At 38.1% G+C, this 25,221-nt stretch overlaps 1 protein-coding gene across 5 annotated transcripts in view; it reads left to right on the top strand.

Moving 5' to 3' along the window:
- Nucleotides 1-25,221, top strand: part of ARHGAP28 (Rho GTPase activating protein 28) — a 207,693-nt gene that overhangs the window by 139,598 nt on the left and 42,874 nt on the right. For all 5 annotated transcript variants that reach the window (XM_004742733.3, XM_004742734.3, XM_013051393.2 and 2 more), the window contains 7 exons: nt 354-446; nt 7,906-7,995; nt 17,027-17,111; nt 18,550-18,692; nt 21,207-21,372; nt 21,479-21,570; nt 24,300-24,377. In XM_004742733.3, coding sequence (XP_004742790.1) covers nt 354-446; nt 7,906-7,995; nt 17,027-17,111; nt 18,550-18,692; nt 21,207-21,372; nt 21,479-21,570; nt 24,300-24,377 — 747 coding nt within the window. The remainder of the gene's footprint in view (nt 1-353; nt 447-7,905; nt 7,996-17,026; nt 17,112-18,549; nt 18,693-21,206; nt 21,373-21,478; nt 21,571-24,299; nt 24,378-25,221) is intronic.

The raw sequence follows: 25,221 nt of genomic DNA, 5'->3' as shown, positions 1-25,221 counted from the left end.
AAGAAGAAGCAGCGTCAGCTAGTGGATTCTATCCACTTTAACAAGAAAACATTAGCCTTCCTGGATGCTCTACCAAGTAGGATTCTGCTTGTATCTCATTGGTCAGAGCCATCACATGATCACACTTTAGTGTTTTTAGTTTAGACATAACATCTTTGGAGCAAATCATGATATTTGTAAGTTAAGAAAAGTGGATTTTGGCAGGTAATTAACAGTGTTTGCTTTTGAGACCAACTTATGCTCCATCACCATATGACTATACATTTGTAGAGTCTTATATAATGTGTAATTGAATAAACAATCATGTTGGGGCAGATATGCCTGGTTGAAAATGACTTTCATTCTTTCATTAGCCAGGTGATACCTGTGACAACCATACTGCTCAGTTGGATGGAACCCTGGAGGAAAAAGAACTGCCAGGAATTATCAAAACAAGTGGGTCCTTGGTAAGTTACAGCAGGATAGCTGGGGATAGGGATGAATGAAGAAGTCATTTTTTTCAAGACAATCAGGCAAAACTTCAGAACAATGTACCATAATTAAGATGGCTGGACAACTACAGCTCTCAACATACCTATCCACATTTACTCAATTTGCAGGAAAACATTAAGCATTAAATAAAGCCAAGTTTAATAGTTAAATCCACAAATAATTGCATACTCTATAAAAACAGATAAATACCCAGAAAACCAATGATTGTAGGCCTTTCCTGGGACAGATTTATCTCCTCTCCATTTTTCTTTTATTTTAAAAAATTCTCAGAAGAGTGTTCATTCCATCAAGTCATAGGTCCCTCTGCTGGAGGGGAAACATGTGTCCTCAGGTTTCTACTATTTGTGCAGTACAAGTTGAAGATCAAGCACCCTCCTTCTGACCATACATGTAACCTCAGGTGTCCAGTGTCTCCCTCCCTCTCCCATCTCCCTGCTTGCCCCATCCCCACTTCTCCTCCCAGGTGACCCAGAAGAAGGAACAGCCAGACAAGCCTGAGGAGGAGGATGGAGCTTATATCTATTTCCAAACAGGAAAGGGGACTGCATTTATGGTTTAGCCCAGAACATTTTCTCACAGGTTTCTATGTGTACTCCTACCTTCTCTCTTTGGTAGAAGTCATATAGTCTCTTTTTTCTTTTTTATTTTTCTGTCATCATATTCCCTCTCCTAACTTCCTCCCAGATAACAAAAGGCAGAATGGTGAATTGTAGTAGGTTCTCTCCTCTTTGCTGACATGGTGTTGGGGAGAGTCTTTGTTTGAATGTTCATATAGTGAACCCAAGTATGGTTACTCACACTTTGGGTTGTCTTTTCTCATTTTGGACATGACAGTTGTCTATGTTAAAATTTTCTCCATTTACATTCTCTCTTTCTCTTTTTTTAAGATTTTATTTATTTTTTGACAGGCAGAGATCACAAGTAGGCAGAGAGGCAGGCGGAGAGAGTGGAGGGAAGCAGGCTCCCCACTGAGCAGAGAGCCCAATGCAGGGCTTGATCCCAGGACCCTGATATCATGACCTGAGCCAAAGGCAGAGGCCTAAACCCACTGAGCCACCCAGGTGCCCCTCCATTTATATTCTTCATTAGTGCTGTTTTGATGGGGCAGCAGTTGGATTATAGAAGAATTTATGTTATTCCTAGAATATCTCTCTCTCCAGTCACCTCTCATGTGAATGTTGCTGGGAATCTTTTTTCCTGTTTTTATGTTTTGTTCACTGTATTAGGTTTTAGAAAAGAGAGGTTTGATCATCTGATTAACTTTCCCATTTAATCCCAGAATATAACTCCAATTGTTTACAGAAATAATATAAAATTTCTTTTGATATTGAAAATTATTCCCAGTTTGTTTCCTGCCAGTATTTAACCTTTAGTTCCCTTAATTTAAGCACATAGACCCTTTACTTCTGAAAACAAATCCACTTTCTCTTTCAAGAATATACTTTGAGCTTTCCAGTGTTTGGTATTTTTCTCATCTTCTAAAATGGGAAAAAGATTCAAATGGACACTTCACCAAAAATGATGGCAAATAAACTCGTGAAAGGTGCTCAGTAGCACTAGTGATTATGGAAATGCAAATAAAGCCACAGTGAGATATTTCCACAAAACCTGTGGAATGACTGAAATTAAAAAGACTGACCATTTCAGCTGCTGTTGAGGGTGTAGAGCAGCTGACGCTCTCCTGCACTGCTGGTGGGAATGTAAAGTGGGCCATCCACTTCGGAAAATAGTGTGACAGCTTCTTAAAATGTTACACATATATATACTGCAGACGCAGCTGTTCTACTCATACATAATATATGTTCATACAAAGACTTACTCAAATGCTTCTAGTACAATAGTCCCAAACTGGGAATAGTTTTTCCCCATAGATGAATGGATGAACAAATTCTGGCATATCCATACAACAGAATATTACTCAGCAATAAAATGCAATGAACTTTATATGTACATATGTACAATTAATTGATATGTACAATGTGGATGGATCTCAAAGTGGTTATGCGTTGTGAAAGAAGCCAGATCAAAAAGATCCAATTTATGTAGAATTATGGAAAATGTAACTAACCTATAGTGAGAGAAGGAAGATTGTGATTCCCTGGTGACCTGGGGATGGATGAGGAGAGGAAGGAAGGAGAGGTTAACAAAGGGCTATAAGATCATTTTTGTGGTGCCGGTTTTGTTCATTGTCTTGGCTGTGGTGATGGTTTCACAGGCCTACATTTTTTGTCAAAACAACATCAAACTGTATACTTTAATCTTTAAATGTTTGTAGTTAATTGTATGTCATAGCTCAGTAAATCTTTAATAATCCTTATATTACATCTTATTATTTTATTAATATCTGAAGTATTTATTTTGAAATAACCTACTTAAAATATTCTATTTATGTATTATATACAGTTGACCCTTGACTCTCATCACAAATGCCACTGAATTTGGGCATTTACAAAAGTCCTACAATCCAGTCTAACATCATAACAAACCTCTAAAAATCACTTCTTGGATAGATAAAATGTGCAGTCCACATAAATGAATTAGTCATTTGAGGCGTTAGTATATGCAAAAAGCAAAGTAGTTGATCTAGTTTATTTCCAGTGTCTTAAGTGAAAATCAAATGCCTGTATTTGCTATTCTTTCATAATTCACTGCAGCATACAATCATAGCATCTGTTAAAAACAATGTCAGTTACATCTGTGTTTGCTTCATGGAAAATAAAATCTAAGGAACTTTGATTTAAACAAGTAGGAGTTTATTTTAATCACAAAACAAGTACTGATGTTGGTTGGTAAACTGTCGCTGGTACATCTGTAGTACAGGCTTAGCATGAACTTCTGCTTTTTGCTTTTTATGCTGCCACCTTAACATTTAATCCATACTCTTACAAGATGGTTAGCAAACTCTGGATACCATGTTAGTATTCCCAATAGGAACGTGTGTCAAATGACTGACCGTTACTATTGGAAAACCTTAGCTGTCCTGGATAACTTTTATGATAGAATATCTTCTAATGTTTAGTGACTGACTATTGCACTCTTACATTATTTGTTTTTATTTTCTTATTTTAGTTGCCTAAATCTCATTCCTTCATAAATGAGGGGGTATATTTTTTTGTTTCCCTGCCAATTTTTGAATTTTTAATTTATTTTGAATTTATTCCTGGAATTCGGAATTTTCTTGAGGATCTGCCCTTTATTTCATTCATTTTGGTCTCTACTTGACAAGTTCTTTTCACCTAGAACTGTTTTCCCCCCTCCCTCTAGTTTCTGGACACTGTCTTCTTTTATGTCTTAAGTCATTTTTTCCTCCCCATTTTTCTGTGTCCCCGCCCTTCTAGAACACATATTAGATGGTTGTTGCTATGTGTGAATGAAATGCAGTATCTTCTTTTTAAATTTTTTTTTAGAATTGTGGGAGGAAGGAAAGGGAAGGGCAGAGGTGGGGAGAGAGGGGGGTGGAATTTTAAGCAGGCTCCATGCCCAGTGTGGACCCTGATGCAGGGCTCCATCTCACGACTCTGAGATCATGATCTGAGCCAAAATCAAGAGTCAGATGTTTAACCAACTGAGCCACCCAGGCATCCTTTAATTTCAGTATCTTTTTTTTTTTTTTAAGATTTTATTTATTTATTTGACAGAGAGAGAGACAGTGATAAAGGGAACACAGGTAGGGAGAGTGGGAGAAGGAAAAGCAGGCTTCCCACTGAGGAGGGAGCCCTATATGGGCTCTATCCTGGGACCCCGGGATCATGATCTGAGCTGAAGGCAGATGCTTAACAACTGAGCCATCCAGGAGCCCCCTAAATTTCGTATCTCCTAAACTTCCTCTCATGTTAGTCTGTTTGCTCTGTCTCTTCATCTTTATTTTCCAGATTAGTAGGTTTTTTTCTTGGTCATGAATGTAGGGTTTTTTTTTTTTTAGCTTGTCTCATTCTTTTTCTAAGTTTCAATAAACAAATTCTTATTTCTCAAAAACAACTTTTTCCCTAGAACAGCCATGGGTTCTTGGTTCATAGCAGCAATGGCCCCTTAAATCACACTGAATAGAAGAATTAAATTTTTTGAAGGAATCAAAATTATTTTTATGGTTTTTTTACTGAGGTATAATTTATAAACATTAGGTGCATGTATTTTAGGTGTGTAATTCAGTTAATTCCAACATATGTTTTTACCCATACAACCAAGCCCGTCAAAACAGAACATTTCCATCACAGCAGAAATCTCTCTGAACCCCTTTCCAGCCAGTTGTCATCCTGCTCCTACCCAGGCAAGCTCTGTGGTGATTTCTAACATGTTAGGATGGTTTTCACTCTCATATAAGTAGAACTATAAATACAAAATGCACTTCTGTGTCTGGCTTTTTTCACTCACGGTAAGTTTTTTAGATACATCCATTTGCTGCATGTGATGGAAGTTTGGTTCTTTTATTATTACTAATATTCCATAGCATAAATATACGACTAATGGTATATCTGTTCACCTCATGATGGACGTTTGGATTGTTTCCAGTTTTGAGCAGTTGTGCCTAATGCCGCCATGGAGATTCATTTCATGTAAAGGGTGTATATTGTCATTTCTCTTGAGTAAAGGTGTAATGTAATTCAGATTGTTGGCAAACAAGCCATCCACGGGTCATCACCCATAGCTCATAAACTCAGCAGGGAATACTTTAGTAGGTAAATAAAAAAATAACTAAATTTCAAAAGTATCTATAGTGAGAAACAAACACAAAAACTAATTTTTGTGCATGTATCCCAAGTAGAGGATTTGTCAACGAAAGCTTGATCCTCAAGGGTGAGCTCATACATAAAAATAACAGACTACCATGTAAATGTTTTTTTTTCAATATTTTCAAGTATCAACTAAGATATAAATATTTAGATTTTTTTCCATTTATTTTCAAATATAAACATCTTGTGTGGAAAAATGTCAGCTTTTGGAATGTGTAATAATAAGTGACGTAAACAGTGAAGTGTCTGCCTGAATGTGAGAACCATCTGGTCAGGGAAGTGCACATCTCCTGTTGAGTGGCAGCACGTGTTTCCGGTTTTAGGTTTTGCCTCCACTGCAGAGAGAGCTTCTGACCAGGAGTCTGGATCCAGGGTGTTTTTTCCTGTCCAGCTCCTCAGTCCCTCCCTCATTCTGCTGTCCATTGAGAATGCTGTCACAGAAGGGGGGGATGATCCACCAGATACTCGATCCAAGGAAGCATAGGGTAGAAAGTTCCACAAGACAGAGGGCACCAGCACACTTTCAGGTGGAACTCTACAGCTCAGTGGGCCCCTAAAGTTCTCTGTAGAGTCATAGCACTGACTTTATTAATTTTTAATTGATGATATATTTCCTTTGCACTTGAGTAGATCAGTTTCTCCAAAGGCTAAAATTATTGATTGTGTGTTCTTCTAAGTGGGGTGTACTTAACTTTGAAGTGTGTAGAGGAGGCAGGTAGGTCAAGTACACATTATCCGCAGATACCAAACCGATGACAGGAATGAAGAACCTAATTTATTGCTTCCAGGCAAAACTGATTCATTTCAATCTGCCCTCCATGTCTTTTGTTAGGCCTCATGATTTCCTTCTTAGGCCTGTATACTCATCCTGGGATCCTATACCCTAAGGCAGTTAATTCATTTTATTTAAACTACATTTTGGGAGATTTTTTTGCATTATATTCAGGGTTTGTCTGTATATTTAAGGGGCTGGTCTACTTAGCTTCTATTTTGCAAACATTTTTAACTATTTACCTAGGATCCTTTCGTACTCTTTGTACAATTCTGTTATTTGTTTGTTTTTCTCCTTCCTCTCTAGAAATGTTCCAAAGCAACTGGTAGAGGTTTTTATTTTACCAAACCGATTCTATCTGCTTTTCATCTAGAAATTTCTGTGTTGGTCTGCTATGGAATTCTTTGATGGTTTCTAGTGCTATAAAAAATGTCCTCCTTAAAAATATATATATATGTATGTTTTCTGCCGTTTTTGGTGAAGGAGGTTGGAGGGGAGCATCTTGACTACTAGTCCACCATCTTATACTAGTTCTCATGTTTTAGTTGTCCTTTTAAGGAAAAGGTTCTTAGGCACCTGAGTGACTCAGTCGGTTAAGTGGCCGAGTCTTGATCTCGGCTCAGGTCATGTCTCAGGATCGCGAAATCAAGCCCAGATTCAGGCTCCATGCTGGGTGTGTAGCCTGCTTGAGATTTTTTCTCTCCCTCTCCCTCTACCCCTCTACCTACTCCTGTGCACGTGTTCTTTCTCTTTCTCTCTCTCAAAAAATCTTCTCCGTTTTATAAAGTAATGCCTACTCTCCATAAGAAATATAGAAAAAGTGGTCAAGCAAGGAGTAAAAGGTTTTCTGTTTTGTTTCGTTTTTAGAGAAGGAGAGAGAAAGAAGTGGCAAGGGAGAGCAGAGGGAGAAGGAGAAAGAGAATTATCAGGCTCCGTGCCCCTGCAGAGCCTGACACAGGGCTCAATCTCACAACCCTGAGATCATGACCTGAGCTGAAATCAAGAGTCAGATGCTTAACCAACTGAGCCTCGAGTGACAGTTTTTTAAAAAAAACACAGAACACTGTATTTTCATAAGTATTCAATATATTCTATTTTGTAAGTTTCCTTTAGTAAAAAAAGAATATTTACGTCTTAAATTTTAGTGAAACCATTGTCCAGTACAGCAAAAATCTCATTTCTAACTTTATAAATGACGAACATAACCTGGTACTGTTGCTATTGAATTCTAGTCCCTGCAAAAGATAATTATAGATTAAAGATTAGACAAGTTTGGCCATATGTAATGGAAGGGTTGAAGTTGTTTTGGTTCACGTGGAGGTTTGGTGGTCTGAGTCTGACAGGGTATTACAGGATGCCTTAGCACAAACCCAGGTAGGCTTGATCTTCCACCTCTGCTGCCCATTGTCTTGGCCATCATCCTTATTCCAACAAGATACCTCGCAACTCTAGGCTGTCATCTACAGCACTGTCACAAGTGCATGTGAGATGACCCTCTTTCTTTTGGTCAGGAAAACCTTAACTGTTCTGGAAGCACTCTTGCTAAATTACACTTACCTCTCATTGATCACACTAGGCACATGATCACTCCCAGCTGCAAAGCAACCTAGAAATGAAGTTCTTTGGTTTAACTCCCTGGAACGAAACCAAGACATTGTTAAGGAAAAAGGAGTTTGTGGCAGGCAATAGCAGTGTTGGCTCCAGGGCCCGGGGTCTGTCCAGTGTCTGTGGAAGGGCCTGGCATTTAGGAACTCACAGTGATGTTCCCTGAAGGACTGGATGCAGCTGTCCCTGCCCAGGAAGTCACAGCTTCGTACAGTGTCACACACATCTAAATAGATACACATAGTGTAACACACACGTTAGAAGTGTTTGCCTGAATAAAAATGGTACTTTTATTTCTTCATTTAGCCAGATGGTGCTTCTCTCAACAATACCACCCTGTCAGATGGGTCCCAAGATGAAGAAGGGGGTTTTGCAGTTCCTAGGAGTGGCTCTGTGGTAAGTCGTCACCCACCAAAACAATCGCACAGCATATTTACAAGTTCAAGGCAAGAAGAAGCAATTTCTTCAAAACAGATAAGGAAAACTTGAACTAAGATTGTGAAGAAACCACAGCTGCCAGGAGACCCACCAACATTTTAACAGTTAGGAAGTAGGAGACTCAAAACCAAGGAATGACTAGATCTCAATTTATTTTATTTTTATTTTTATTTTTTTTATTTGACAGACAGAGATCACAAGTAGGCAGAGAGGTAGGCAGAGAGAGAGGAGGAAGCAGGCTCCCCACCGAGCACAGAGCCCGATGCAGGGCTCAATCCCAGGATCCTAAAACCATGACCCAGCTGAAGGCAGAGGCTTTAACCCACTGAGCCACACAGGTGCCCCACTAGATCTCAGTTTAAAAGAGGACTCTGTAAATTGATACCACTGTGGTCAGAAACTAGAGGATGTTCTTTGTGTGTATCAAGCCCGGAAGAATCTGGTACCTTTAGGCCTCTTGACTGAGTTCACACCAGTAATCTGGCCTAATTCTGCCATTTAAACCGAGAAGTCCTTTACCCCTACAGGATAAATTAAAACACCCTCATCCTGATACTGAAGGCACTATTGCCTTAGAGCTCAGGACTTACCTATATACATCCTCCACTCCAAACACATTCACTCGCTTGGCCTTGAGTGACAGAACTTTACTTCTTTTGATCAGAAAGCCTCATCATGTCCCTCCCCCTCCTAGAACCACTGTACATCCCCACTTGGTGTCTCTGTGCAGGTGCTCTGGCAGAGACCTTGTTCAGTGAGGTCGTGGTTACTGGATGGCAAGTTGATGGCAGGCAAGAGCACCTCAGTCAGGCAGGTGGAGGGGGCACGTTCACATGAGCCTCTGAGCTGTAGTTTCTCATCTTTTGACCAGTTGGAGACAAAAGATGGTTGATGTTTACATGCATAGCACGCTCTCAGTAGATCCCCATTGTTCAGAGAGAACGTCACGAGCCCCAGGTGAAGGAGTTTTCCTGTTGTGTTTTTAGATTTTTGATTTTGAGGTTGCTTTGTTACACAGTGATGATACAAGAAGCACAAAAGAATGTGAGTGACGATGAGTATCTTATCAGTAGCCCTACAGGTTATGGCACAGATGGGCTAGGGCTTGCCCCCGTTGTCTGACCGGCCAGCTCTGAATCTGGCTGCTATTTTCCTATTTAAGATTGTCCACTGGCATGCAAATGAGTAAGGATGTCTCTCTTTTAGAGATCTTTTTCAGTGCACGCTACTTACTGATGGATGAACACAAAGTAAGTCCCTCACAAACTCTGATAGGTACTGAAATGAGGAGTTACCCTTAAGAGACCTCTCACAGTTGTGCTGTGGTCCTGTGACTGGGGGCTCCTGCTCCAAGGCTTTTGTACAGGATCCTGTATATTGTGTCTCAGCTGCTGGTATTCGTGTGCCCAGGGCACCATCCCTATACATTTGCCTCAACTCTGCCTACATGCTGCCCTGTATGTGCCCATCTCCGAGAAATACGGACTTTGTCTTGTAAATAGTTATAGAATATTTCTACTCCCCCCTTTTCCTGTAACTACTTCCTTATTACAGAAACAAATCATCTTCCTTTATTACTGAAGTAGCCCCCTATGTGATCTCCCTGACTTTAGTATACACCCCTTAAATTTATCCTCCTCACAGCAGCAAGTTGTTGATCTAAACATGCAAGCCTTGTTTCAATGCCTGCTGCAGTTCCCCCATGTCTTTTAGTTGACGTAAAAACCCCTGACACAGTCTGACACCTCTCTCTCTAGCTGACTTTTCTGCCCCAGGCATTTTATATGAGCCAACGAAGGACGGCATGTGGTTCCATGCACACACCAAGTAACACTTGGAGCAGAATGGTTGCATAATTGAGTCGCTGAGGAGGATTTGGGGTTGGCCTTGTTTGTTAGGCTTTTGTTGATCCATTCATTCATTCACCAAGTCTTATTAGGTATGTATTGTCAGCAGATAGAGGATTCTTGAAAGTTAGAGGGTGTAAGAGAAAGACTGTAATCTTATGTAGCAGTTATAGATAGTATCTCCTGGAGTATGTTAGTCATTCATGTTTTGTTTTTCTGAAAACTGATTGAATCATGATTGTGATATAAATAAAAGTTTCAGCGGTATTGAGACTCAAAAAAAATCTCATTAGTACCAGTCTCCAGTGTGACTTCTTTTGGACTGCTTGATACTCAGAATATCTTTACTTAGAAATATTCAACAAATTGGTTAGTTGTTAGAGTAGCCAGCCCACAGATGAGACCTTAACCCTTACTGCATCTGTACTGAAAATCATTCTAGAATGTTGTACCATGAGGAGAATACATTTTGCCTTCCCTGGTTCTTGGTTATAAGGAGCCACTGACATCCCAGTTAGGTTCTAAAGTTTCTTCTAGATGATAGGATTTCCAGTAATTCAGTGATGTGTTAACAAGGGCTTCAAGGGCTCTGGCCATGACTCTTGTGAAGTAAATCTCACCTGGCAGTATAAATTCCCAGGGACATTTTATTGTCATCTTCAAGACTTCAGAGGGTCCCCAGAACTTGCCCTTTGGAGTTTGTGTTGTGGAAAGGTTTAAAGTAGGTGACCTAACTTTACTAAAAGGTTAACTGTAGCTTGACCAATACTGTTTTTGGCCCCCCCCCATCTTTCATCTTTTCTATATATTTGAAGGGTCAATTTTATGATAATTGTAATCTGTCTATTTATCTATATATATATATGGGGTCTGTCTTAATTACTATGGCTCTGTGGTTTGTTTTTGAAATCTGTTGGGATGTGTTCACTCTCATTGTTCTGGATCAAAATTTTCTTTCTTCTTAGGTGTCTTTACTTCCAGATGAACTTAGGATAATGCTATAACCACCCATTAAATTAGTCTTATTAGGACTTCACTAAGAACTTCATTGAATTTAAAGATTAATGTTGGGAATAGAATTTACATCTTAAAATATCGACTCCTCCCACTGAGAAATAATAATTGTGTTTTTCCATTTATTTATGTCTTCTATACTTCAATAAAATTTAATAATATTCTTTCTTTCATTTTTTCCATACACATTTTTCATTGATTAATTACTTAGGAACTTTATAGTTTTCATTGACATCTTAAAATGGTAGGTTTTTTTTGGTCATCTTCCAGTTTGTTTTTGTAGAGATGTAAGGAAAGTAATTTTTTTTATATTTGTACAATTATAGATTCCTTTCCAAAAATTCTTTTTACTTCAAAGAACTGTTCATTTGATTTTAAATTTGTGCAAATAATCACCTGAAATAGTGAAATTTTTCATTACTCATTCTTTGAAATAATCCTTTTATTTCTTTTTGCTTGTCTTATTGAACGAACCATAATGACTTGTTACATTAAATAATAATTATGGGAATCTTTTGATAAGTTCTTGATTTTTTCAGGAATTCTTCCAAGTTTCATTATTAAGTAGAATATTAGTTCTAAGTTTCTGAGCCTTGTAATTGTTTTTGTTAGGAATGAAGGTTGAATTATATATAGCAATTGTCCATCTATTAAAATAAATATATTTTTCTTTGTTAAGCAGTTACCTTAGGAAATTCTGTTGATAGATCTTTCTAATAATGAATTATAAATTTGTTGCTAAATAAAACCTTTATTACATTATGGAATATCAGTTTCTACTATTTTAGCATTTTAACAACTGTTCTATTAGTAGGATTCTAATAGTGGTATTTAGCCTATATATAATTTCTTTTTGTTGTTACAGATACACTAATCTTGGTATGAATATGTTAAGAGTCCTTTTTCAGTGTTTTAGAGCCATATATTAAAATTTGGTGTAAATATATAATCTATAAAATCCATTATGTTTAAGCTTGTATTGTAATTATTTTTCATTTTATTTCTTTTCAGTGTTCCAAAATCCATTGTTTATGCACCATACCCAGTGCTCCATGCGATACGTGCCCTCCATAATACCCACCACCAGGCTCACCCAACCCCGCACTCCCCTCCAAAACCCTCAGTTTGTTTCTCAGGGTCCACAGTCTCTCATGGTTTGTCTCCCCCTCAGATTTCCCCCAACTCAGTTCTCCTCTCCATCTCCCAATGTCCTCCGTATTATTCCTTATGCTCCACAAGTAAGTGAAACCATATGATAACTGACTCTCTGCTTGACTTATTTCACTCAGCATAATCTCCTTGTATTGTAATTTTGTAGTGAAACCTCCAAGACCTGGCATCAGTGTAGACATAGTGTTTTGATTATTTTTTCAGTGGATATGGTTTTGGCATTATATTCATTTCCATCCCAAATGGTGTGAGTTTTGGTAACCTATATTTATTGTAGCAAAACTTTCAGTTTATTTAGCATTTTCAGTATATGCTGTTTGTGTATACACAAATATATACACACACTTATTTAGGTGTATAATTTTAAATTTTCTGTGAGGTAGGTATTTCACCTTTTTTGTTCCTAATATTTATGTCTTTTATCCCAGTTAGAACTGTAAATAGTTGCCTGTTACCAGCAGTTTTTTTTTAGGAAATCACCTAAAAATAATTGTATAATTGATTATGAGCCTGCTTTTCCTATTGTATTAATATATTTAATCCTTACTAATTTTTCATTCCTTCTTGGTTCTACTTGTATAATTTTTTCTAGTCTCTTGGATTATAAACACATTTACTTTTAATCTTACTTATTTGCATTTAAAGTTAAGAGTTAATCTCTGAATAACAGTTTAACTTTTATCATGGATTTTTGGAATTTAATGTTCTTATTTTCTAACATTTAGCTTTTAATTTCACATGTGATTTAATTTTTAATCCAAGATATTATGAGAATGTCTTTAAATTCACAATTGGATAGATTTTATAATTGTTACTATGTTTTATTTCAAACTTGATGGCATATTTGTCAGTGAATATCACTTATTTATCTCTGGGGTATTAGGTATTTATCCAAACTGGGGAAATACTAATTCAGAAAGTTATGTACACTCCTATGTTTGCAGAATTTTTTTACAATAGCCAAGATATGGAGGCAGCCCAAGTGTGCATTAATAAATGAATGGATAAAGATGTGGTATACATGGATGCAGTGGAATATTACTCAGCCATAAAAAAGAATGAGATATTGTCATTTGCAATAGCATGGGTGGGCCTGTAGGGTGTAATGCTAAGTGAAGTATGTGAGACAGAGAAAGACAAATACTATATGATTTCTCTCATATGTGGAATTGTAGAAGCAAATCAAATGAACAAAATAAAAAAGGGACAAAAAACAGACTCTTAAATACAGAGAACAAAGTAACGTTGCAAAGGGGTCGCTGGGTGGGAGGATGGGTGAAAGAGATAAAGGGGATGAGGAGTAAACTTATCTCGATAAAGACTGAAAATTCTATGGAAATGTTGATTTGTTATATTGGACACCTGAAACTAATAGAGCACTATGTTAATTATACTTCAATTTAAAAAAAATAAACATGTGTCTCTGGAGAATTTGGCAAGATGTAGATTTGCCAGTTCCAATCTCAGGGACATAAGGGGAAGAAGGGGAAACCTTATTATCTATTAATTCAAGGCAGCTTTATACATAGAGTTATAACACACCAACTCAAACCTTGAGGGAAAAAAGCAGCAGCCAGCTAGTCAGGAAGGTCAGAAACAGCTTTTGAGTTAGTGAATTTCTCCTATAAGTAATGAACATGAAAAATGTTAGGTACGGTGTTTCTTGTGAAGGAAATATTGTACAGTCAAAGTCTAATTTTGAGAGAACTCAAACAGGTAGTGCCAACTTTCTACAGACTGGAATTCAAAATAATCATACCTCATATATTCTACTCTCTAGTCCTAGTGCTGCATGATTTGGGCAGCAGACCAAGCTTCACGGGCTGGAAAACCTTGCCTTTCCTCACCAGTTAAAGCCCCAGCCTTTTATGGTTAGGCACATAGGGAAATGGTAGGACCTGTTATGGACAAGCAAAGGAAGGGTGTTTTAAATGGGAATGGTATTAATATTTCAAATATATTCAAATAACTAGTAAAAATTTCAAAGGAAGCTAGTGTTCATATGTTTAATGGGTGAGTGGATATTTTTACACTATAAATACCAAGCACCTAGCCTTTTCAGTCAACCTACTTAAGAATTCAAAATCCATTTATTGGGAGACTTCTTCTCCTTTTCATTTTTACCACGTCACTCCCCTACTCTAACACATGAATGTTCCTTTGTTTTGTTCTGTTTGGTTTTAGCCCTTAGGAGGGTCTCGACTTCTCTGTGTGGCTTTCCAAGCCTTCCATAATTTGAGCTGACCATCTTGACTATTTTATTTCTCATGTTTTTCTAATACCTTGCCTCAACTCCTGGCAAACCAGTCTCTCCACAATTCCATGTAACGGAAGTGTTTCAGATATTTCCATACCTGAAATTATACCTTCATTTTGGGCCTGAATGTTTTTGCCAGCCGCCTCTGCATCTGTAAGTCCTCTCCATCATGCTTGGAGTTCTAGGTCAGCTTCACCTGCCTCTGGGTGAAACCCTTTCGGGCCGCACCTCTTTCTTCTCCATTGCCCTCCAGTAAATACATAGCTGTGTTGTAGAAATTAGCTCTGAACAGTGGGTTGATTGTTTTTCAGTAATGTTCCATAAATGTTACTCTACTCCTCATTATAAATAATAACTCATGAGCAGGGATCATGATTAAATTTCTGCCTCCCCCAAGACAGCCCCCAGAATAATTTACATTACAAAGGGCAGGCACACCTTCAGTCCAGCAGAGCTGACTAGAGACTTAATAAATCAACTCAGCAGATGGGCACTTCTCCACTTCACAGATTAAGAAACTGACATTTAGTAGGTTTAAGCATCCCAAACCATCAGTTTCAGCCTTTAAATAAAAGTCTCTCAGTTTTTAAGAGTGTTGTCTCCCATTGGTGAGTTATTTCAAAAATTGAGAAAGCATTTCTCTTTTAGAAAACTTCAGAAGACCACTGAAAAGTGGTCCATATCATTTTAAGGATATTAGTGTACAGGTAATCTTTATTCTGTAGTTTTGTTTTTAGTACTACCAAAAATCTGATGGACAACGAATTGTATGGCTCTAGACCTTTTTTTTTTTTTAAGATTTTATTTATTTATTTGTCAGAGAGAGTGAGCACAGGCAGACAGAGTGGCAGGCAGAGGCAGAGGGAGAAGCAGGCTTCCCGCTGAGCAAGGAACCCGATGTGGGACTCGATCCCAGGACACTGGGATCTTGACCTGAGCCAAAGGCAGCAGCTTAACCAACTGAGCCACCCAGGCGTCCCAGCTCTAGTCCTTTTTATGTCTTTTCTTTTTTTTTCTTTTTTTTTTTTTAAGATTTTATTTATTTGACAGAGAGAGTTGGCTAGAGAAGGAACACAAGCGGGGGTGGGGGTGGCGTGGAAGAGGGAGAAACATGCTTCCTGCCTAGCAGGGGTTGATGCAGGGCTCAGTCCCAGGACCCTGGGATCATGACCTGAGCTGAAGAAAGACGCTTAATGACTGAGCCACCCAGGCGCCCCTCTTCTCATTCATCTACCAATTATAGTAATTGGGAATCTATATTTTAATAATTAGCCATGTATTGACATGATTTTTACACAATTACAATTGTGTCATCTCTTTTGAAATAAAATAGGAAAAAGAGAACACAAAGCTCAGAATTCAAGACACCCTTGTGTAATTTGTAGCACATGATAATCTTTCATGAAACAGGTGTTCAGTTATTGCTAAATAAATATGAGAGTAAAAGAAACAACATCAGGCTCTGGGGAAAAGAAATGAACAGACTTTATATTGAATAGTACATAAAAGATTGGTGATTGAATAGCAAATTTCTATCATTACACGCATTCATAGATACTAACTACCACATTAAAATTTATATTGGTAGAAATGGTAGAATTTGTGTATAAGTTTTTTGTTTGTTTGTTTGTTTTTGGTTTTTGGTTTTGGTTTTTTACTAATACCCATCCAGACTTGAGCAGTTGGCTTGCTTCACAGGGCTTTATAAAGATATGCAACTTCTGGGGCACCTGGGTAGCTCAAGTTGGTTAACCATATGCCTTTGGCCCTGCATCAGGCTTTGTGCTCAGCAGGGTGTCTGTTCCTTCCTCTCCCTATGTGCCACCACTCCCATTCACCTCACCCCCGACCTTCCCTACCATACTCTCTGTCTCTCGAAAATAAATAAAATCTTTAAAAAAAGAAAAGATACTCAACTCTGACAATATTGCAGGAGAAGACAAAGCTTTGGCAGGATCTTAGTGAAGAAAGTAGCAAATTAGAAATAACTAGAAAACACACTTACGGTTTCGGTAATTATTATCACTCTCACAATATTACACTCATTTTTTCATGGAGGAATTAATATGTTGAGTATTAATAGTAACCAACGCTCATTTTGTGCTTAGTGTGTATCAGATATTGTTTGAAGTGATTACAGAACAAGTAATTTAAAATTCATAATACCTCTTTGAATGTGTTCTAATATCATCATCATTTTATAGATTAGGAGATTAAGCGATAGAGAACTCGAGAGACTTATTCAAAGTCACACAGTAAGTGGGAGAGCCTGGATTAGAATCCCAGCAATCTGGCCTCAGGGGCCTTTGCATTAACCATCTAGCCACATCATCACCTGAAATTTAAGATCAATATGCATGACCACCACATCAAGAATAAAAAATACCGTCATTGTCAAACTATGTGACATCAAGCATTGTAATTTTTACATCGTAGGAAGGGTAAAAGCAGCAAATTCTCAAGAGCTAAGAAGATAGTTATTTTCATCTTGACAGAGTTCTCTGTTGAGAAAACCGTGTTAGCTCTGCAGGTTTGGATTGAACTCAGAAAAATAAATCAGGTGCAGGCTGTGTATGGAATCGAGAATTGTTTTGTGTGAGAAGAACTTGTGTAAACTGCAGAGCATAAATGTGATGGGAATGTTGGGGAGCATGTGTTTGTATACTAAAACGTCTTGTGTTCATCTTCCCTTGTTTCACAGTCTGTACTCGAGCCTCTTCCAGCCCTACCAGTTCTCTCCAACGGATCTCCAGACCCTGCACAGGCAGTTCAGAATGCAGGGAGTGGTGAGTGGCACATCCTTTTATATCGAACTGAAGCTGTGTCTTCTCGCTTTTTCTCTGGCACTCAGTACAGTTAGCCATGACTTTGTCAAGTCAAAATATGTGGGATTTTTTTTTTTTTCTATTTTGATTCTGTCACTCCAGCACTCACTCCTTGCCAGCTCCAAACACCCCATTCTGTCACACCAGAAAAAATTAATTGAGCCAAATTGGAAGCAGAATCTTTTTCTCTTTCACTACCCTCACATCATTTAGAAACTACTCACTTGGGTAATGTCTTTGATTTGAGGTCTCTTTCACAAGGAATCTGGATCTGCTTAATAGTTGTGAGTGGAAGTAGGACACTTCCAAAAATCTCTACTTAGGCTCAAGTGTGTACAGCACCAGAGCAACTCTCACATAGCAACTCTAACAATACATAAAGGCTACAGGGTTACCTTTTAACTGGACCTCTTTCACTTGAGTATTGTATTTTTGTTCAGTATTTCTGTTTAAAATTTTAAAATCTGTTGATTTGCAAATTTCTCCATTTAACTTTTAATGTGAGATTAATTAGGTCTTCTATCATTTCTTTTCGTTGTTCTTCTTTAGTCACTGTCTATAGAAGAGGGTAAAAGACATGAGTTCTCTTTTTTATAATCAGTTTTCTTTTTTTCACTGCATATGAACAGTTTTTCCAGGCAATGAAAAAAGATGGCAAGCCAAATATTAGTTAGGAATCAGAGTTTAGGATTACTCAGATGATTTCTGGATTCACTTGTTTTTGGCCAAGGAATTTATTGTCTTAATTTCAAACTACCTCACAAGAAATGTGGGACATTTCTTGTTACTCATTTGGCTCTTTTTTAATAAACAGCGTAGGAGGTCAGGTAACCAAATCAAATTACAAGAGTTTGGGTTAATTTACATGAACAGACCTAGAAGTGAAGTCCAAATTGAATTTTAACACATCTTAAGAACCAAACCTCCTATAGTTTGGGAGAAACACAGGAGAAGTGAATTTAGGCAGGAATTCTAGTGGGGTCTTTGCCCGTTCTCCCTCTGCCTTAAGCTTCTGCTTCCTCAGGAGCAGCAACATTGGGTTTCGATGGACTTAACTGTAATATCATAACATACAGAAGAAATGTCTCCTTTGTGGGCTTTCCTCTAGTAATCTTCAGTGCCTTTCATGAGATATAAGAATACAAGATTAAAAACATCAGATGATATAGAAAGTTTGTTTGGATAATGATTAGAGAAATTCATTCATATGGAAGTCTGAAGACCCCACATTATTATTTATCTGAACTCCTCTAGGTGAGTCTGATTCTGTTCTTTGGTTGTAAATGTTCTGATGTGCCTATAGGTTAACTTAGAAATATTTTGTGCTTATTTTACAGTACATGATATTGATTGATTAAATGACATAAAAAAATTGTACATCCTTTTTTTTTTTTTTTAGATGATGATTATCGGAAAAAAAACATTCCACCAGAAACTGAAGAGCTGTCCTTTGAAGTATCTTATTCAGAAATGGTTACAGAGGCTCCAAAAAGAAGTAAATTCAAGAAATCAGATTTTAAGAAAGAGGACTATGCTTTAACTGTATGTAAAACCTTTCATGATTATTCCAATAACTTCCTATGGTTTTTCCATGGGACAAACTAGGATTTTTTTTTTCTTTATTAAGTGTGTGTGTGTGTGTGTGTGTGTGTGTGTAGGGAGAGGGCAGGCATCAGTGCTATGCAGTACCCAGCCTGCCTGACCGTACCTGGCAGTACTGTGTTGCAAAAGAGTTGTGAGGATGTATGCTTGAATACTGTTTTACAGAGGAAATAGGATTTCCTGGCTTGTGTGATTTCATGAAACTTCTATCCTTACTTATAGGTTAATGCAGATTCTAACTATATACTTAGTTGTGTCTCTAGAAACCACATATCAGAGGGGCTTACTGCAAAAAGTCAATCATCATAACAAGAAGTGAGCACTTGCAGAACAGGCACTAAAAATCCATCAAAAATATTCTCAAGAATTTATAATATTATCATGAAATAGACGAGTGGAGCTATATACTTCATTATCCTGAAAGCCTCAGAGTATGTATCTATGTAACTATATATTGGAATCTTTATCTATATCCAGGATGTTATATCCTGAAAGCCCACTACAAGAACTATGTTACATTGATCTGTTGGCTACTCTGTAAATGCGTTTGTGGAGTTTGTGATGTAGAGTCCTGAATATTCTGTGCTGATCAGAGCAAGAGGCATGATGAGCAGCAGGGCAAAGACAGTTTAAGGACTGAAGCAGTGAGTCCTATAAAAACTGGCTGAGTCTTTACCTACGTAGCCTGGACCATTCCCGGACAACAACCCCATGATGAGGGAGGAGCAAGAGGCCAGGGCAAGAACTGTAAGGTTCACTGAGTGTCTTCTACCAGCCTGCTGTACTAGGTATTTTCATTACAATCACCCTGTGACTGCTCCCATTTTACAGCTAACAAACTGAGGCTCAAAGAAGCTAAGTTATACATCCAAAGCCCCACAGTGAGTAGGAGGCTGAAATAGGATTTAAACCTACGTATGTCAAACTCTAAAACTCCTTCTGGTCCTTAAGCAAACCTCTATGTTGGAGGGCACAGGGTTGTTTTGGGGCAGAAGATGGAATCCACTGGGACTCTGGTTTCAGGGGCATGATCTTCAGGTCCTCGGATGAGGATGCTGGCCCCCAGTTCCTTCAACCAGGCTGGGATTTAGCAAGTGGTAATTACTTAATGAATGATTACAGTTTTTGCCTTGGTTGTTGTTGCTATATATTACTGTTATGTGGAGCCTTGGTTTCAGAAAAAAGGGAAAACAACTAAGTTTTTTTATAGAACAAGTTATGTCCCAAACCGCATTCTACTTTTTTTTGTTTTGTTTTTTATTTTACTTTTAAAATACTTGAGGTTCCAAGGAACAGTTGTTGACTAAATGAACAAATGAATGAATGAGTGAGTGGATGGTTAAAAACCTCAAGAAAGTTCTAACCTGAGGGACCCCCTATAGAGAATATACAAAGCTTTATAACTGAAATAATTAAGATTTTTCTACTTTAGCAAATTTTTTTCCATACCAGCTTTTTTGAGAGCCATGCTAACTTGTGGATATTAATAAGAACAAATTTTTTCTTAAAAGGTCTTACGGGTGCCTGGGTGGCTCAGATGGTTAAGCCTCTGTCTTCGGCTCAGATCATGATCTCCAGGTCCTCAGATGCAGCACCATGTCAGGCTCCCTGTTCAGCAGGAAGCCTGCTTCTCCCTTCCCTCTGCCTGCTGCTCCCCCTGCTTGTTCTCTCTCTCTCTCTCTCTCTCAAATGAATAAATAAAACCTTTAAAAAATAAAAGAGGTCTTACTTATTTTAGTCTTCACAGTATTTCTGGATTGTTCAAAAGTTTGTTGTTGTTGTTACCATTTTACTTTATTTTGTTTCCTATTGTGGAAATGGGGAATATAGCAATTTCATTGTCTCAAAATGATAGTGAGATTATTTGGTACCTTCTGTATGTTTTTATTTTTTAGAAATATTTAGGCTTTAAATATCTGAATTTGAGGTTTAAGGTACAATAACTACTGTCTCAGCACGCTTGTTCATCACATTCAGTGGGGAGATTAGTTAGTCTTTTGGAGGATGCAGAGAGAATACCTCACACCGGATTAAAGGACTGATGGTCCCCTAACCTGAAAGGATACATCAGAAGCTCTTCTGGGAGTACTTAGCTTTTGGGATCTGTGTGAACCCTGTCACACGTGCCCCTGGTCAGTATATTCCATGTGGTGGACATGGGACATCAGTGGACAACACAGAATGTTTCTTGGAAGAAAGATGTTTTCATGGTTGTGATGACAATTTTATAGTGCACTTCAGACCACTGTTTTGATTCTAATTTAGCATAAGAATGTTCTGCAAATGTTCTAAAAATCATTCACAATCTTTCTATGACACAGCTTGCTTCTCAGAAATTTTCGTACAAGTAGCATATTTTGCTCTACAGATTTAGAATGTCCAGGTGGCATTTGAATGAGGGGATAATAATTTTCCTTTGCCATAAGAAATAAATATCTTCCATATGTATTTTAGAAATTTATTGTCCAGAAAACCAGATTTGGCCTAACCGAAGCAGGAGATCTGTCTGCTGAAGATATGAAGAAAGTCCGCCATCTCTCTCTAATTGAACTGACTGCCTTTTTTGATGCCTTTGGAATCCAACTGAAAAGAAACAAAACTGAGAGAGTAAAAGGACGAGGTAGTTAACACAGGTTTCTTCTGATTTTAATACTTTGTCACCCTGGAATAAGAATAGTGCTTTGCTGATTCCTTTTCCTTTCTTTCTTGCCCATTATACAATGAAGACAATGGTATTTTTGGCGTTCCACTTACAGTCCTATTGGACAATGACCGAAAGAAAGACCCTGGAGTGAAGGTTCCCCTGGTGTTACAAAAAGTAAGTGGGATGTAAATGACTGGGAAAATGATAGAGCCTCCTGTTTGCAGTTTGGAGTTGTAAACCTGCTAATGAATTTTCTTGTATGTTTAAAGATACTAACACCCACTTAGGACTCAGGCCCTTGGTGATTTTCAGATTTCTTCATGCATCCCCAAATCATCCCACAGCACTTGGAAGCAGTTTGCCTTGCTTCAGACTTTTGGAGCCCTTTGCAATGTCTGCCCATAAAGCATCAGGTGATGGACACAGATGCTCTGTCACATGGCTTCCCTCTGTCATAATTTTTTCCGGTATTTTCTAAAGCTTACTTGTGTGTATTATATGTCTCTGTATTTGAATATTCTCTGCAGAATACAAGATGACCATTAATCATCAGCTGTATGTTTATTGATTAAGTATTTGCTAAGCTATATCACAAGTTAGGTGTTTTCAAATATGTATGTATAATCATTTAAATGAATTTGCCAAACAAAGCTTAATAAAGCCTAAAATCCACTTTTCTGGTGGTTTTTCAGGTATGACTATGATAGGATATGTTTAGGAGGAAAGGAGTTTTGAGAAATGATATTACCTTAACTTTCATCTGCCAGTATCTCTGTGACCATCATTGCTCAATAGCTGATTTGATTTTAAGTCATCATTTTTATAGCCAACAATTTACACTGGATTACTCAAGTATGTATTTATTCAATAGTGACATCCAGTGGAACATTTAAAATCCCAAGCCCTAAACACAAATCTTGTTGCATTTTAAATTGAGTTGTTAAGTAATATAGAAAAATTTTGACTGAGGAAACAGTTACTTTATTCACAGTAACAATGCCATGCCTCTTTACTGTGTACTCTTTAAACTTTGCTGCCAGGGCCTCAGACCAAGTGGCTTCTCAAGTGAGGTGATAGCTGCTGATAGAGGCAGAGGACAACGACGAGAGAGCCAGAGGGTGCTGGCGACATGCCAGCATGCATGGGGGCATCTGGGGGTGCCTCCCCTGAGCAGATGCCATCCTTAGGCTAACATGGGTAGTCAGCACTGAGCAGCGTGAGGAAGTTGTGTTATCATCTCCCTTCTACTCATGAGGCCACTGAGGCAGAGGAGGGTGAGATACCTCACCCTTGAACATACACCCAGCCAGGAGGAAGGGCAAAAGGAAGCATAGCCTATGTCCATGGCCAAAGTCCACAGTGACATGAACATTTTCTTTCCTTTTTTGAATTAGAACTAGAATGATGACCTCTCTCTTCTATGTAAAGGACAGAGTCTGAAGACAATGCATAAAAATCTAAGACTGAGGAGATTCAACACATGAATTTATATTATTATGTAACTTAGCAAGTGGAAGGTGCCCAGTAAATGCTAGTTCAACCAAATCTGGATTTATATCATCTTAGCAACTCAATACATGTTAGCTGTTACTACTCCTCATGTCAAGTATTCTCCATTGAAGACAGCTTAAGATATTATTCTTCTACTCCTATGGGAGAACCTTTTTTATGGACATATTTCCTTGGCCTAAATGCGCATTTCTCACCCAACCTATAAAAAGTACATTCATTCAGGCACCACCATTTATTTATTTATTTATTTATTTTTAAGATTTTATTTATTTATTTTTAAGTAATCACAAGTAGGCAGAGAGGCAGGCAGAGGGAGAGAGGGGGGAAGCAGGCTCCCTACTGAGCAGAGAGCCCGATGCAGGGCTCGGTCCCAGAACCCTGAGATCATGACCTGAGCAAAAGGCAGAGGCTTTAATCCACTGAGGCACCCAGGCGCCCCAAGGCACCACCATTTCTTAAAAGGAAAAGAGCATAATCTCACCAAACAAACTGAGGGTGGCCGGGGGGAAGGGGATAGGGAAAGGGTGGTGGGGTGATGGACATTGGGGAGGGTATGTGCTATGGTGAGTGCTGTGAAGAGTGTAAACCTGGCGATTCACAGACCTGTACCCCTGGGGCTAACAATACATTATATGTTTATAAAAAAATTTTTTTAATTATTAAAAAAAAAAAAAGGAAAAGAGCAGAGACTCTGGATGATCCTCCTCTGTGGTGTAAACATGGGCAAGTCAAATACCCTTCCTATGCCTTGGTCTTCTTGGCAGTTAGATGGGGATGTGGTTAGTGCCTGCCTGGTAGAATTAGTGTGAGGATTAAATGAGTTAATAGATGGCAAATAGTTAATTAAATAGTTAATAGATGCTGAGAAAGGGGCATCTGACACAGTAAGTGCACAATAAATGTTAAGTTATATTGTTATTACGTTAACAGCATCATCATCATCATCAGTATCACCATGGGAACTTGAGAGAGGTATAAACCTTTACAGTTTCTGCCTTTTTGGTCATATTTCTAGAATTCCTATTGTCTCTCAGCTAATGTGGTTGTATCTAATAATAGTAAATTTAGAAACTTTTTTTATTGGTCCATCTGCAGAAAGAGATATATAGTAATCAAATCTTAAATTGGCCAAGTACAAGCTTGAGAGACGGGGCCATTACTTTTGAGGTTGGTCCCGGAAAAGTGACAGGACAATTCTGTCTCCATTGCATTTGCAAATTGGAAACTACTGTTGACCTTAGAGGCGGTTGTGAACATTTCTCAAGGCATTCAAATACGAGGCATGTATATATGCGTGGTAATTTGTTTATTATTGTCATCGTCTTGTTATTTCAGATGTTTATTATTGTATGGAGGTATTCATTTTTATAATATTTATCATTACTTTTTAGTTTTTTGAGAAAGTTGAAGAATCGGGCCTGGAATCTGAAGGAATTTTTCGACTTTCAGGATGCACTGCCAAAGTCAAGGTACTGAACATTTTTTTTCGTTCTTGTGGGAGACCAAAGCTAGTGAGACCCAGTTCATACAGGCCCCAGGTGTTAAATCCATTGTTGTCATTGCTGTTGGTAGGACCACTTGACCCTGTCCAGTGTTCCTGGATACTTGTGATTAAATATTCCATGATCCTGAGTTGTGTATCCTTTTATTTTTTAGAACAATAACAATAAAAAACCAGCAACAGAGAAACAACACATCAATTTACCATGAAAAACTGCTGCTTACCTTTAGTGTGGAAAAGCTAAAATGTCCCATCACTATTTTCAAGGTTAAACACTTTAGTTTGCTGTGTTCTTCTTGGTCATGGAATTTACTAAGCCAATATTACATAAATCCTTATTTCCATTATCAGTTGCTTTACTTATTTATTTATTATTTATGTACTATTCTTTTTTTTTTCTTTAAGCATTGGGGGAGAGGGACAGAAGGAGAGAGAGAGAGAGAATCTCAAGCAGGCTCCACGCCCAGCATGGAGCCTGATGCAGGGCTCTATCTCATGACCCTGAGATCATGACCTGAGCTGAAATCAAGCATCAGACAGTTACCTCACTGAGCTACTGAAGCACCCCCCATGATCAGTTGTTTTAAACTTGGAAACATTCTTTGGCCATCTTTTTAATGAAAGTCTTTATAAGAATACGTAGGAATGGCTGTCCCCACTAGAATAATCACTCAGTAGTTCTAAAACCTCTTTTTATTGAAAGTAATGTTAATTTCTACATTATAAAACCACCTGTGTATGTGATTCCTTTTGCTTTGCTTTCTTCCTTCCATATAGTGGCAAACTCCACAGTGGTATAAAGGAGAGAATTA

This window comes from Mustela putorius, unplaced genomic scaffold (genome assembly GCF_011764305.1).
Source record: "Mustela putorius furo isolate JIRA1106 unplaced genomic scaffold, ASM1176430v1.1 tig00003858_pilon_pilon_pilon, whole genome shotgun sequence".
NCBI classification, from domain to species: Eukaryota; Metazoa; Chordata; class Mammalia; order Carnivora; family Mustelidae; genus Mustela; species Mustela putorius.
The sequence above is the reverse complement of the archived record's forward strand: the minus strand, read 5'-3'. Positions and strand labels throughout refer to the sequence as shown.